Here is a 13,231-nt window from a genome sequence, read left to right on the forward strand (position 1 = left end):
TAGTACACAGACAGAGTGCTGGGAGAGCTTCCTCCACGGGCTTCAAAGGGAACGTGGGCAGGATAGCGTGCAGGTAGCAGACCTCTACTTCACACACTGGCCACAGTAAACCTTTCCATCCTACAAGTTTATTGTCTATGTTAAATATCTTTAAATGCTGCAAGACACCAAAATACAAGTGGAGAAGGTGGAACCAAATTCCTTATCTGATGGAAGCTTTAAATTTTTCGTATCATTTTTTTGTTCTGAGGTGTTTCATGAAATTTTTCAAAAGTGGCCTGTGATTGCTGATTCTTGCACTTCAGGGTGCTCAGCTTGGGATACGTAAACAGATTTCATTTTCAGAAAGTAGTTGCTTGGCCGTCTCTGGAAATCAGCTTCCTTCCATGGTGCTTTGAGCTCAGCACACACCCCCACCCCCAAAAAAACCCACACCTGAAGTACCCCAAATCATTCATTAATTTTACAGATTATTTTATCCAGATAACCAGGACAGGGCATGCTTGAATTTTGGATGAAAGAAAACTTAGATGAGCAGGGAAGTTATTCCCCAAGGACTATATCCTTAGTGATACTATGAGCCAGCAACCCCCGTAGCTTTCAGCATCTCTCATGATCAGACTGGATGTCTTTTGCCTGAGGCTGAAAATCTCTTCCTCTCTATAACCAAAGAGATGTTGGCTGTGAGTTATGATTAGTAATAGAGTCCATTTGTGGTGAGGAAGGGGGAAGGGGAGATGATGGACCCAGAATCATAAGATTTTATGTGCTCAGCTCTTTTCCAAACAACCACAGAGGACTGCCCTGGTCTGGGTAGTTCACTGCTTAAGGATAAATGAAGAGGGAGCACAGGGAAAATATACGGGAGAATAAACAAGTAAATTATATGTAAGTAGTCTGAATTCTTTATGAGCGGCATAATTGAAATATAGCAGGTTGAAGGATAAGCTCAAGGAGCTGCACTGGTTGAAAGACCGACCACCTGGAAAAAAGATCAAGATTGCTAGGGTGAAATGCTGTCAGAAAAACAGACCTGAACAAGTGCATTGGCAAAACAGTGGGAAGACATCCAAGTGCCTAAGCAGAGCATCGCCGCCCACCTCCTCTCCCCATGGGGTGAGGGGATGGCAGCGCGGTGGTGCTGACAAGAGTGTCAGACGCCCACGGTCAACTCTCACCAGCATGTCCGGGTGAAAACGTTCCAGATTCAGAGGCCCGGAGAGGGGGTAAGTTGTGTTTGGCCGGACTCTAATTGCATCCTTGCATTACTATGCAATTAATTGCTGCCGTGCTCTCTTCGGGAGGACAGAGCATGCCAGCTCCCTCCCCGGGCAGCCCCAGAGGCTGGAGGAGCTCATGGCTCTCCTGCTGGGGGGTGATGGCTCAGACAGCTCCGCAGCTCTGCTGCCAGCCCTGCTGGCAATGCCCGTCTTCCCAGGGTGGTGTGCTTTCCTCTCATGGCGTCTTTTCCTCAGCAGGCTTTCAAAGTTTGAAAAATCACACAGAAAATGTAGGGCAGGGAGAAGACCAATTTTCACTGATTTCATGTGTCTTAGGCAAGAGAGGACTAGAGAAAAATGCTAGCACTGTTTTCAGTAACATTTTGTACAGCTGCTTTCAATGCATATCTCAAAAGGAGGCAGTGTCTTGCGAAAAATACATAACTCTGTCAAGCTACAGAGGGGAAAAAATAATTTTGCTCTTGCTTTACAGATCTGAACTACACATTCACATCAGAACTACAGTGAATGATGTGAATAATAGCATAGTAAAGTAACTCAAGTTCCTGAATGAAAGGAAAAACAGTGTTTAACACCAAGCTGGGATGTGCTCCTAATTCCTAATGTGTCCCTCACTAAGTCCTTGCCTGTTGGGGAGAGATGGAAAGGAGGAGAATGATTTATAACTCTCGCTGTCTGGGATTGCCAGTGTTGGATGTAGCTTCATCACGGGGCCTGGGGTAGAAGAGGCAGAAGAGAAGCCTCCCTGCTGCCTCCAGTACCAAGTACCAATTCAGTCCTTTCCAGACTTGCCAGTTTAGCCACAAGTGGGGCACAGCTCTGAGCAGCACGGGGTGCTGGGGCACCCAGCGTGGTGAAGAGCCCTGCTGGCCAGCCCGGAGTGAGGGAGCTTGGCAGCAGGATCATCAAGTGTTTTTTCTGGGCTTTCCCAAAGTCCTAGTGGGCTGGCTCATAAATTCCTTCAGCAGATTCCTTTTATTCCTAGCCATCCCCCCCATCCCTCGGGGAGCAGCTGCTGCACACGACAATTTTGTCAAAGCCTGAGAGTGGCAGACAGCCACTGGCCAGCCCAGAGGAGCGCATGGCCTCCGCCGCAGCACATCTGGGTAAAAACAGCGTAAACCTGGTTGGGACGTCTGCATTTCAACCAGCAGCCCCACCAAGGGCAGGAAGAGTTCGAGGGCCCTGCTTCTCCTCCATTCTGCACCCCTCGGATGGAGCCGCTCTATTCCAAAGGCAAGTGGTATACGAAGAACATGTGCCGTGGCCTGCCTTCAGGTGTTCATTGCCTCCTCTGCCTAGCTGAGCCCTGGCTGGCATTATGGGCACTGAGGAGATATGGGGGAGGACAAGCAGAAGGGTCAGGGAAGATGTCAGGTTCAGGATCTTCTTTCTTTCTTTTTTCTTTCTTTCTTTCTTTCTTTCTTTCTTGTATAGGCATTTGCATAAAAATCATGTCATGCTGAAAAGAAGGACTGTATATGATGTCACCTCAGTGTATGTGACTGGACACACAAAAACCCAAGGTTCTCTGGTTGCATAGGGTGGGAACAGCTGGCATGCAATCTCCTCATGTGAACATAAAAGCTCTCATAGGTCAGGGCTCTGAAAGAGAAGACCCCTTTTACCAGCCAGGCCTTTTTGTCAAGACACAGAGGAAAAAATTTGCTTTATTCTAGTGGTTAAATTACAGCACTTGAAAGTCACCACAATAAAGCATCGTCCTTATCTTTACAGCCTGAGTCACCACAAGGACCCAGTTCAGCCCTTCAGGAAGTTGCTGGTGGCACTGGAATTTCGGCAGGGATTCATGTCACCCTGAATGAGTAAACTGAGTCCTGCTGGTTGAGCTGCTCAACAAGTTATCACCCACAGCCTGCATGGAGGACACAGGAAATGTCCTATGCAGGAGCATGCTGAGGTGAGGGGCACTCCTCACCCGGTAGGGGTGCTCTGCGTGTGCCCAGCATCCTCCCTCTGACGAGTGCTTAAGTGTGAAGAGCTGGTGGACTTGCCAGGGGCTGACGTCTTGTCAGATTGTCTGCTCTGCATCTTCTCTGGAGCCAGTGCACAGGGCTGTGTGGCCATATCCAGGCCTAGGGGAAAGGAAAGGGCTGGGACGTGCAGGTGTATGTGGCACTGGTGTAAATCGCTGGGCAGCAGAGGCAGGGGAGAGGGGAGATACATCTGGTTAGGCATTGCAGCGGGTTGTCGAACAAGGTGGTGGAGTCACCGTCCCTGGCGGTTGGATGTGGTGCTTAGGGACGTGGTTTAGTGGGTAGTGGTGGTAGGGGGACAGTTGGACCAGATGATCTTGGAGGGCTTTTCCAGCCTTAATGATTCCATGCTTCTATAATAGATATGTTCCAGCTGGGCTGGCAGTGGCTGCTGCTCTTCCCCAGGAAGAAGAACTTCAGGTTGCAGCAGGAAGTGAACAGAGCCGGCAGAAAGCATGGGGACAATCAGGAGTATGTGTATCAGGTAGGGGCCTGAGAGCTGATGCGTCTTGCTATGGCTTGGCTTAGTTAATGCAAGTTCGAAATAGGAAAAAACACATGAAAAAAATGAGTCTGGCCTGTTTTAGCTTTCTTCTTTTGGGAGCATTTATTAGCTATTTTTCCTGCTGCATTTTCTCCCAGGCACAAGTTTATATTTGATCTTCTTATGGTGTCGAAGTCCCTTCCACACACGATGAACAGCCAGAGCTAGCCTGCTCTCCTGCCTCGTCACCCTGCTTGGAGCACAACCTTTGCAAGAGATTTGAGGTGGGGTGGAGTCTAGTTTGTCAGGGAAGTGATTGTCTTAGGTTTTGTTTCATGGAAAAGAAAGGAGGAGAATGAGAAGGGACTTAATGTTATCACCCCTCACCCCACCCCACCCCACCCGCTGCCGGTGGGCTCTGAGCCTCCTTACAAACAGCCTGACTCAGCCCAGCAAACTCCAGAAGCTGGAGCACTGGGTCAGTGCAATCCTCCTCCTTTTGTACCTTCTCCAGAAGACACATACATATCCCAGACAGCGACTGTGTGTCCAGAAGGGCTGAGCTGGGCATCTCTCCAGAGGCAAGGCCAAGTTACACTTCATGGACAGAAGGCAATCGAGCCTAAATAACGTTTACCTTATGTTTCTCATTCACAGCCTGCCCTAAATCATTTGTAACAGGGGTGGGGGGGAAGGGGAGGATACTGGGATTGTGCACAACCCGAATGCCAAGAAGTGCTCTTGCCTTCCCTAGAGATGAGCTCTGCGGAGTCCTGCAGGGTGTGATCTCTTATTTGGTAATGTAACACAAGGAGCAGAAGCACAAGCGACCAGCACAGCAATAGAATTAGATCAGGGTATTTGGACTTTGCTGAGGGCCCACACCCAAGTAAGGCACAAAAATACATTCACAAATCTGCACGTGTGTGTACTCATGTAAGCTATATTGATTAAAAAAAAAGGAAAGGAATCTCCATTTCAGTAAAGTGATCTGCTTTTGGGGAGAGCAACAGGATGCTGCACTGCACTGGGACAGCAGAACCTGACTTTCTGTGGGAACCTGCACGAGGTCATTCGTTTGGAGGCTTTTTTAATGCAGTGGTGATATAAAAGTAGGTGCCACGCTCCCAAGCAGGGCATCTAAGTACTGCTCATATAAAGAATTGTTCAAAAATAACCTACAGGCTAAGATCCAAACTATAGTATCTTGCACAAATAAATTTGCCAGCGTTTCCTTGACTCTGGTTCTGAGAAAGCTTTTGTGTGTGCATGCAAATGTGCTCATGAGAGGGATGTGCAGAACAAACAGGTACCACCTTCTCTTTGGCACTTCTGAATCAATTTATTAAAAGGCTAATGCTTAACCCCCAGCAACAGTTGACAAATTTAGCATAAAAGCAAAGTGAAATCACCTTCAGGAACTTGCCAGTTTGACCATTTAGGAGTCTGAGTGGGTATTGATTTGAGGCGAATACTCTAAAGTTTGCATTACCCTTTGAAAAGTGCTAATGTAGTTCTTGTCACTTTAAATTAACTTTAGATAAGAGGGACTGACAGAAACATGAAGATGTGTGAACTATATTTGACTGATATTCTGTCAAATATTGCATGGGGTTATGATCCACAACTTTTCCCATCTGCTGCTCAAGCCTGAATCATTGAATGCACAATGGATTAATTACCATATTTTGTTCTGATTTCACTTAGTAGTATAAAAGAGACTGAATGTTAAATGTACCCTTACCTGCCTTCTTCTTCTAAGGGTAAGGTACATGAGGAAGGGAGGGGGGGGATTCTTCAGCAGTATTTCACACCCGCATATAATGATTTGCTAAGTGCACCTCTTCTCAAATAATTAGATTCCCAGAAGTTAACCAGAGTAACACAGCACTCAGGATTTCATTCACTCCTTCCCTTGGAGACTTTTTTCCCCCTCAGTAATAAAAGCAATGAGCGCTGATGTAGCATGTTCCATCCGCTGCACTTTACTAGCAGCAGTATAATTATGTGAGGCTTTGCCATTCAGTATCATTGCAGAAGGATTCAGCATAGAGCAGTGGAGGTCAACATTTTCTACTGATGTTATGTTTCCTAGAAGGCCTGACATTGATTCCCTGGTACCACCTGCCCATCCCAGCAACTCAGACTGACACTTGGTAAACTAGCCTGCCAGCTTCTGCAGGTGGACACCCAGAAAGATGGATGCCTCAAATTAAAGGCCCTTTTGAAAACAGGGGCAGTATTAACTTGCCAAAAATCCCCCAGTGTTTCAGCAATAAAACTCAGAAGCCTTTAGTAGTAACTCCTTTTTTTCTTCTTGCCTCCTTTACTCCCAGCACTATTTGGATAAGCTGAGTTATCTTACCTTCCAGCTGAGGGAAATAATGTCCACTGCAGTTCATATATTAAATAGTTCTCATACTGTAGAAGTATGGTAATAGCCAGTTCCTTCACTTTTCAGTGTCCTTGACTGATGTGTCGCTTGGGTGTTTTTTTCTTTCAGAGGACACCACACGTTACAGTGACATCCCAGGTCACATTCCAGCACAATGCTGCATAACAGATAGGAAACGTTCCTGTGTATGTCCTGTTGCTTCGCATGTCCCTGTGCCAGTGAGAGAGTGTGGTTATCCAAAACCAGGCAACCTCAGTGATGTTGTGGAAGGAGGAGTGAAGGTATGTGCTTAGACAGACTTTGTAAGATGGAGTACCAAACCCACCTCTTACTGCAGTGAAGTACCGTCTGGAAGAACTTCATAAAACTACATTTGGGAGTAACTGTGCACCCAGTCCTGTTTTTCATATGTTTTGTCTGGCTTTGGAGAATTAAAATAACATTGCCCTTATCCAGTGCTGTAATATTACATAGGTTTCCCTAGAGATAACCATAGCCATTACTCTACAGTTTGTTTTTTCTCCCATAAACTCATATTTTCATGGTGTTCTTCTTTCTTCAGTCCTTTTCTTATGGAATTGCCAATGCTTGATTTCAGGATTCTTTGCTTCTGGTTTCTTGTTGTGATTACCAAATGTGGGTCACAGGAAGGGAAATTCCTACATAGTAAATAACTCTACTTTGTTATCAAGGGGAGAAATGTTTGCTAAAAAGGTATAAGCTTGTCCTTCATATCTAGTTGCTTTAAACTTTCGGGGGCAAAGGGGATGGAGAAAATATTATGTGAGCCTAAGGAGGAAAAAAATGGGACTTGAACAACTCTTGGAATATATTGATAAGTTCTTACTCTTTGGCAGGAAGTTAGTCCTCAGATTGAGTGCATTTCTGTCCTCCTGGAATAGCGACTAGGTAAACAGCCACCAATATTAGCAAGCACATAGCTGGTAGCTACAGGACAGCCAAAGGGATCAATAGGTTTTAAAATGTTCTAAGAAGCATTCATCTGATGGTGCCACGCAACACCAGCAAATATTCAGTTGAGGTTTTGGAAAACACTCTGCATTAAACTCATTCCGCTCCTGTTAAGTCAAGCCCACTGAAAGCTGATGCTTTAAGCTCTGTACCAGGGGGGTCAATGGAGAAGCCTTCTGTTTTAGTGCCTCTTTTCATCTTCTCTTCACCTAACTAGCACCTGTACTAGTTTAATAATCTTTGTTCTGAGTGTTGTAAGGTCATTAGCAAAACCTTAATGGAAATGGTTATGGAAAAGGATTGCAGCATTGGACCTCTACTTAGGAAATGTATTCCAAAAGGAAATGGTATGATGTTTCTTTAGACCATCTTGTAAGTGACATCAAGATTAATGAGGGATAGACAAATGCCCTTGCTCCAAAGTCAGCAAAAAATAGAAGGTTCTGTTTAAACTTTTCAAAATGAATTACAGTCAGGTGCTGACTATCAAGAAAAGAAATGAAATCTGATTTGAAGAGTCTGGAATAATTCTCTGGGTCTTTTCCCAAACCTGTCACTCTTTTCTACAGACATGAATATTAAGGGATAAAAGAATCTGCAAACCCAAATATCCTGAGCTTGTGAGGCAAGTTGGGGACTCAAAAAAAGATAGCTCAGGAGCTGCAAAGGTACCTGGGTATTTAGAAAATACAGGTATTTTAACCTGAGTAATGGCTGTAGGAGGGGAAAGATATTTGGGTTTTCAGACCTTATTTAGAGGGAGTTCATATTTACCTCTTGGAGCTGGTAGAATAGAGGGTACAAGAAAGATCTCACCTGCTGCAAACACCTCTCTTTATGTATATGATGAAAACTACTGACTGGAATTTGCAAACACTGACTTTGTTTTATTTTATTTTATTTTATTTTATTGGTTGGTTGGTTGTCTGGTTGTTTTTTGTTTGTTTGTTTGTTTGTGGTTTGTTTTTTTTTTTTTTCAAGGCCACTCAGCTTGATTTGAATTATTTAGGCAGAATAATTTAGTATTATAGTCAAATGTCTTCCAAAACTACAGGTTGTATATATGTGGGTGTTTCAAATATGACTACCATGTGGAAAGAGGTCAGAACATTTTCAGAAATGTTTAGTGGGGCAAATCAGATGCAAGTAAGAATGAAAACCAAGTAGTGATCCATCCACTGTTGCTCCTAATTTCTGAGGCAAACCATTGGGGCATTATAGCCCAGCTCCCTGCTTTGTTCCATAGTATGTTCTACAGGCTTGACTTCTTTTTAATCTCAATTTTAACTAATTTTATAGTGTTTGTAAATGTACAAAGCCCTGGTGTTACTCAGGATATATACTGCCAACAGATATAACCAACAGGCTGGACCGATGCCATCGGTCCTGCCAACAGGCTGGACCGATGGGCTGAGGTCAACTGCATGAAGTTCAACAAGGCCAAGTGCCGGGTCCTGCATCTGGGGCGTAACAACCCCAAGCAGCGCTACAGGCTGGGAGATGAGTGGCTGGAAAGCTGCCTGGCCGAGAGGGACCTGGGAGCATTGGTTGATAGTCGGCTGAATATGAGCCAGCAGTGTGCCCAGGTGGCCAAGAAGGCCAACAGCATTCTGGCTTGCATAAGAAGCAGTGTGGCCAGCAGGTCTAAGGAGGTGATTGTGCCCCTGTACTCGGCTCTGGTGAGGCCGCACCTCGAGTACTGTGTTCAGTTTTGGGCCCCTCGCTACAAGAAAGACATGGAGGTGCTCGAGAGAGTCCAGAGAAGGGCAACAAAGCTGGTGAGGGGTCTGGAGAACAAGTCTTACGAGGAGCGGCTGAGGGAGCTGGGGTTGTTTAGCCTGGAGAAGAGGAGGCTCAGGGGCGACCTCATCGCTCTCTATAGGTACCTTAAAGGAGGCTGTAGAGAGGTGGGGGTTGGTCTATTCTCCCACGTGCCTGGTGACAGGACGAGGGGGAATGGGCTAAAGTTGCGCCAGGGGAGGTTTAGGTTGGATGTTAGGAAGAACTTCTTTACTGAAAGGGTTGTTAGGCACTGGAATGGACTGCCCAGGGAGGTGGTTGAGTCGCCATCCCTGGAGGTCTTTAAAAGACCTTTAGATGTAGCCCTTAGTGATATGGTTTAGTGTAGGACTTGTTAGTGTTAGGGCTGAGGTTGGACTAGATGATTTTGGAGGTCTCTTCCAACCTAGACGATTCTGTGATTCTGTGATAATATGATTAGGTCTCTCTTTAAGCTGGAGTTAATGTCTATTCCTCTGTCTGCTGAGAGGTATGGTCAAGTGCTGTACAGTTTGGAAAATGCATTCTTTTAAATGTCCTTATGTTGTAAAATATTTTGTCAGTGTCATATTCTCAAATGAACAATTGTTTTCTTTAAAAAGAAAGCCAGCTTTGTTGAATTCCATTTTCAAAATACAAGTTATCATGAGAAACAAAAGATTATTCTCAGTTTAGTAAACTATTAGGCAGCAGCCAATGATCCAGCCTCCCCAAGACCACGCACGCAAGTTTATACACAGAGGATGAAACCATAAATGCTTCCATAAATGATTTTGGAGAGAAGACTGAATATTTCTTCCCTTCCCTTCCTCTCTTGCCTCACAAAAGTAGTGTGCATCCTGACAAAAGAGAAACCACAGAATTTGCAGAATGTCAACAGGATCTTGGGGTCTGATTCCCACTAGCTTTACTGGGCTCAGAACTGGGTACTTGCTGCCCAGAAGACTAGACAATAGGTTCATTCCTTCTCCTGAAGAAGCACAAAATGAGGCATTTCCTCTGTATGTTCTTCTGGCCCATTGCAGGGCACGTGACAAACTTTCAGTGTAAGACTTGCTGCTCACCCGCAGTGATCTGGTACTCGCTGATCATCGTGTGCTGGCTGCTCTGCTCATTTAAACTTCACAGTCACGTGAACATTCACGAAACAGATTGAGTACAGGTGGGTTTTGCATTGGAAACATGCAAAAACATGTGTTTTCTATGTTGTTCTTTATATGAAGGCTTGTGTCCAACAACCTAATTATTTTTATTTAAGTATTACGTCATTCTTGCTAGCACAAGTAAAGTGCCAGCACCTGCTCTTTACTGGGTCTGTAAAGTTTTTCCTGTCCTCACCTATCTTCCAAATCGGAAGGGGACCATTCTCACCCTGAAGGAATTTACTGCGTGGGTTCCAAGTGTGTCACAACAGGGGAGACATGAGCCAGTAAAACCCTCAGTTCTTCCTCTCGTGGGCTCAGCTGTACTAGCTCATACTGCCGTGCTTGGAGCATCCGTCTGAAGTCTCCTATAAATGTCCAGGAAGAGTTCTTGGACTTGGGTAACAATAAACCTTTTTGTATCCCTCAACAGGTCTTTCACCTGATGAGATAACAGTCCTTCCTCTTTTTAAAAAGTCTATAAAGGTGAAAATGGCAATTTTTGTCAACATTTTGTGGATGGAGAAATCTTAGAAATAAAACAAAGTGCTTTCCATTAGATGTTCTTCTGGGTCTCTGCAGCCAACTTATTATTTGGAAGACTGTTTGTACAAAGTCAGAAAGCTAAGAGGAGCCTGTGACCTTATTCCTATGACACCTGTCAGTAAACCCCGGACCTGGCTCACAAGGTAGGGCAGGACTGTTGAGTAACAAGTAGCTTGCATGGAGGACTACAGAGGGAAACTGAACTATAACTTATTATAGAAAGACCAGCCCAACCCCTCAGCTTCCAACCTTCCTCCTTTTCTGACTAGCACTGTGCCTATCATCCTTCTGCTCGTCTGCCTCAAATTGCTCTGCAGTACGTACAGGCTCCCTCCTGTACCAATCTTCACTGCCTTGTCCCACTCCCTGCCCTTGGTTCCAGTGACTTGTCTGACCTTGCTGGTGAATTGTCCAACCATGGAGTGTATGTCCCCTTGCACTCAGGTCACATTCCAGCTCACCAAAATCTGGGTCGGCCATCCACCCAGGGGATAATTTCCTGCTAGCTCTCAGATTTCTCTCTCTGATAGATCTCTTCAGTCCCTTCTAGACAGCTCTTGGATCTCTTCATGCTCCACTCTCATTCATCATGACCACGAACCCTCCTCTCTTGCTCTATGGTCATTGCCAGGCTCCTGCTCTGAATCGTCCTAGGATCCTTTGACCTGCTCTCATGCTTCAGACTTTCTCTGGTGGAAATCTTGTGATCAGGCTGATGTTCTCCATGACAAATCCATTCTCTCCAGGTTCAGCTCTGCTTTTCACAACCTGAACAACTATATTGCATGAAGACACCCCGACAACTGCCATCCGTAACTCCCATTGAAAACTCGTTTTGTTTTTATCCATTTTCTCTTGCAAAGGAAATCATGTTTTCTGGTTTAGACTCCAACTGTAACTATCAGCCTAAATATCTTCCACCAGTGTCCCTAGTGACATAATCTCTTATTCCACCTTCAAACTCTTTGATCTGTCAAGCGCCTTCAACGCAGATAACCAGCTTCCTGTAGGCCTAGGCCTAGGGATCCTGCGATCCCTCAGCTTCCTGTAGGCCTAGGCTGTTTCCTCTCTCTCCTCCTTCTGTATCTGGTTCTTGGGAAATTTCGCCTGTGTTTGATTTCAGCTACCATTGTTGACTCCCTGATCCCTCTCTACTGTGATTTGTTTCCTTCTACCCAAATTAAAAACTCGTCGTGTCTCTATGACACTTGTTCACGGTATCCAATGCTCAGCACAAGTTGGACTTTGTATCCTCTTAATATCCTGCTTCCTTGTTGTCTTTCTTGACACTTCCTGCTTAACATTTCTGTGATATTCTTCTCCCAACTAATTTGCTTTTCCAACCTCTTTTCATCTGATTGCATAGATTGTTTCTCTAGCCTAACCCACTCCATCTCCTCTGATACCTATCCTGAGTGGTGCTCATTGTTCATCAAATGGATCTCAGCACCTTTCTTTTCGCCTTCCTCCTCTACCTCTCCCTATCTAACATAGCAAGTAGAACCATCTTGCCTCTGCCTTCAGCACCCTTCAAGGTTTCTCCCCTCTCCACCCATTTCCTGTTGTTTATTTCCTAAACCACACCTCTCTTTCCACTTGGGCCAAGATGTGCATGTCCGTAGTGGTACTTTCATGTCAGATAACCACAGCTCTTGAAAGAGCTCTTCAAGCACATTGCAAAGTGCTGAGTTTCTCTCCTTCAAAACCTCCCTTACAGCTCCCCTTTGACAAGACAGCCACTGAAAGCTCAACTGCAGTCAGGCCACTGCCCATCATGCTGACAGTTTAACTCTTTCCCTGGATCTCCATATTTCTTTGTAGCTATCTCTTGACTCTAGACTGTAAACTCTTTCTTTATTGTTATTCTCTGTTTGCACACAGCCTTTCACTGTGGGCTTCTAGTCCATGACTCCTAGTGGATAAGTCAATGAACACAAGTGAAAGGGAACATGAATATTGCAACCAAGCCAAAGCTCTTGGAAATCTTTTCGAGTCAGGGTGTTCAGAATCTGAACCTAGCTCCAGCCACAAATTTTGCAATTGGCTTGCAACTCTGCAAAAGCTTTGTGCAAACCTCATACTGGAACATCTCTGAAATTAAGGGGTGGTGTTGGAAAGCACATCCAAATTTTACAGCTGTAGGTCACCTCTCAAACACGGATATTTGGAAGACGGTGAGGACTGTGCTGTAAGCAGCTACATCGGCGATGAGATATTGCCGCTGTTTTTTGCTGTCTGTGTTTTTGAAACGCTTGCTACAAGGACAGCTGTGAGGCAGATGCCGTTCTGAGTTCAGATGTGGAATGTTACAGGGTCACTCTGCTTACCTTATCATAAAAGAGCACGCATTTTTGTGCTCTTCATGTACTGGAAAACAAATCCATGACAAATACTGTATTGTGTACAAGGGCTGGGGGTGGGGGAGAAGAAGGGAAGGGGATCTCGTCCTTAGGGGCTGCTGGTGCTAGGCACCACAAAAGAAAGCCGTGTTTGTCAGCCACACTTAGAGATACATCCCCAGAGTGAGGCACCTGCAGCAGCGTCAGGATGGCTCCGCGGGTGAGGAGCTGTGTGCCAGGGGCTGGGGTTTGCTGCCTGCCACGTGGAGGCAGGCGGAGTGGAAGAGATAAACTCCGGCAGCAGGGGAATCCAGGGAGCGCACAGCCTGGCTACAT

General features: G+C 45.4%; 1 protein-coding gene across 1 annotated transcript in view; it reads left to right on the top strand.

Moving 5' to 3' along the window:
* The first annotated feature begins 3,397 nt into the window (after positions 1–3,397).
* The window catches only part of LOC308197493 (uncharacterized protein), a 34,871-nt gene continuing 25,037 nt past the window's right edge, over positions 3,398–13,231 (top strand). Inside the window, exons 1-2 of the mRNA XM_080598016.1 lie at positions 3,398–3,722; positions 6,226–6,398. Coding sequence (XP_080454142.1) covers positions 3,578–3,722; positions 6,226–6,398 — 318 coding nt within the window. The 5' untranslated portion in view covers positions 3,398–3,577. The remainder of the gene's footprint in view (positions 3,723–6,225; positions 6,399–13,231) is intronic.

The sequence above is a fragment of the Anser brachyrhynchus genome (genome assembly GCF_964034855.1).
Source record: "Anser brachyrhynchus genome assembly, chromosome: 6".
Lineage (NCBI taxonomy): Eukaryota > Metazoa > Chordata > Aves > Anseriformes > Anatidae > Anser > Anser brachyrhynchus.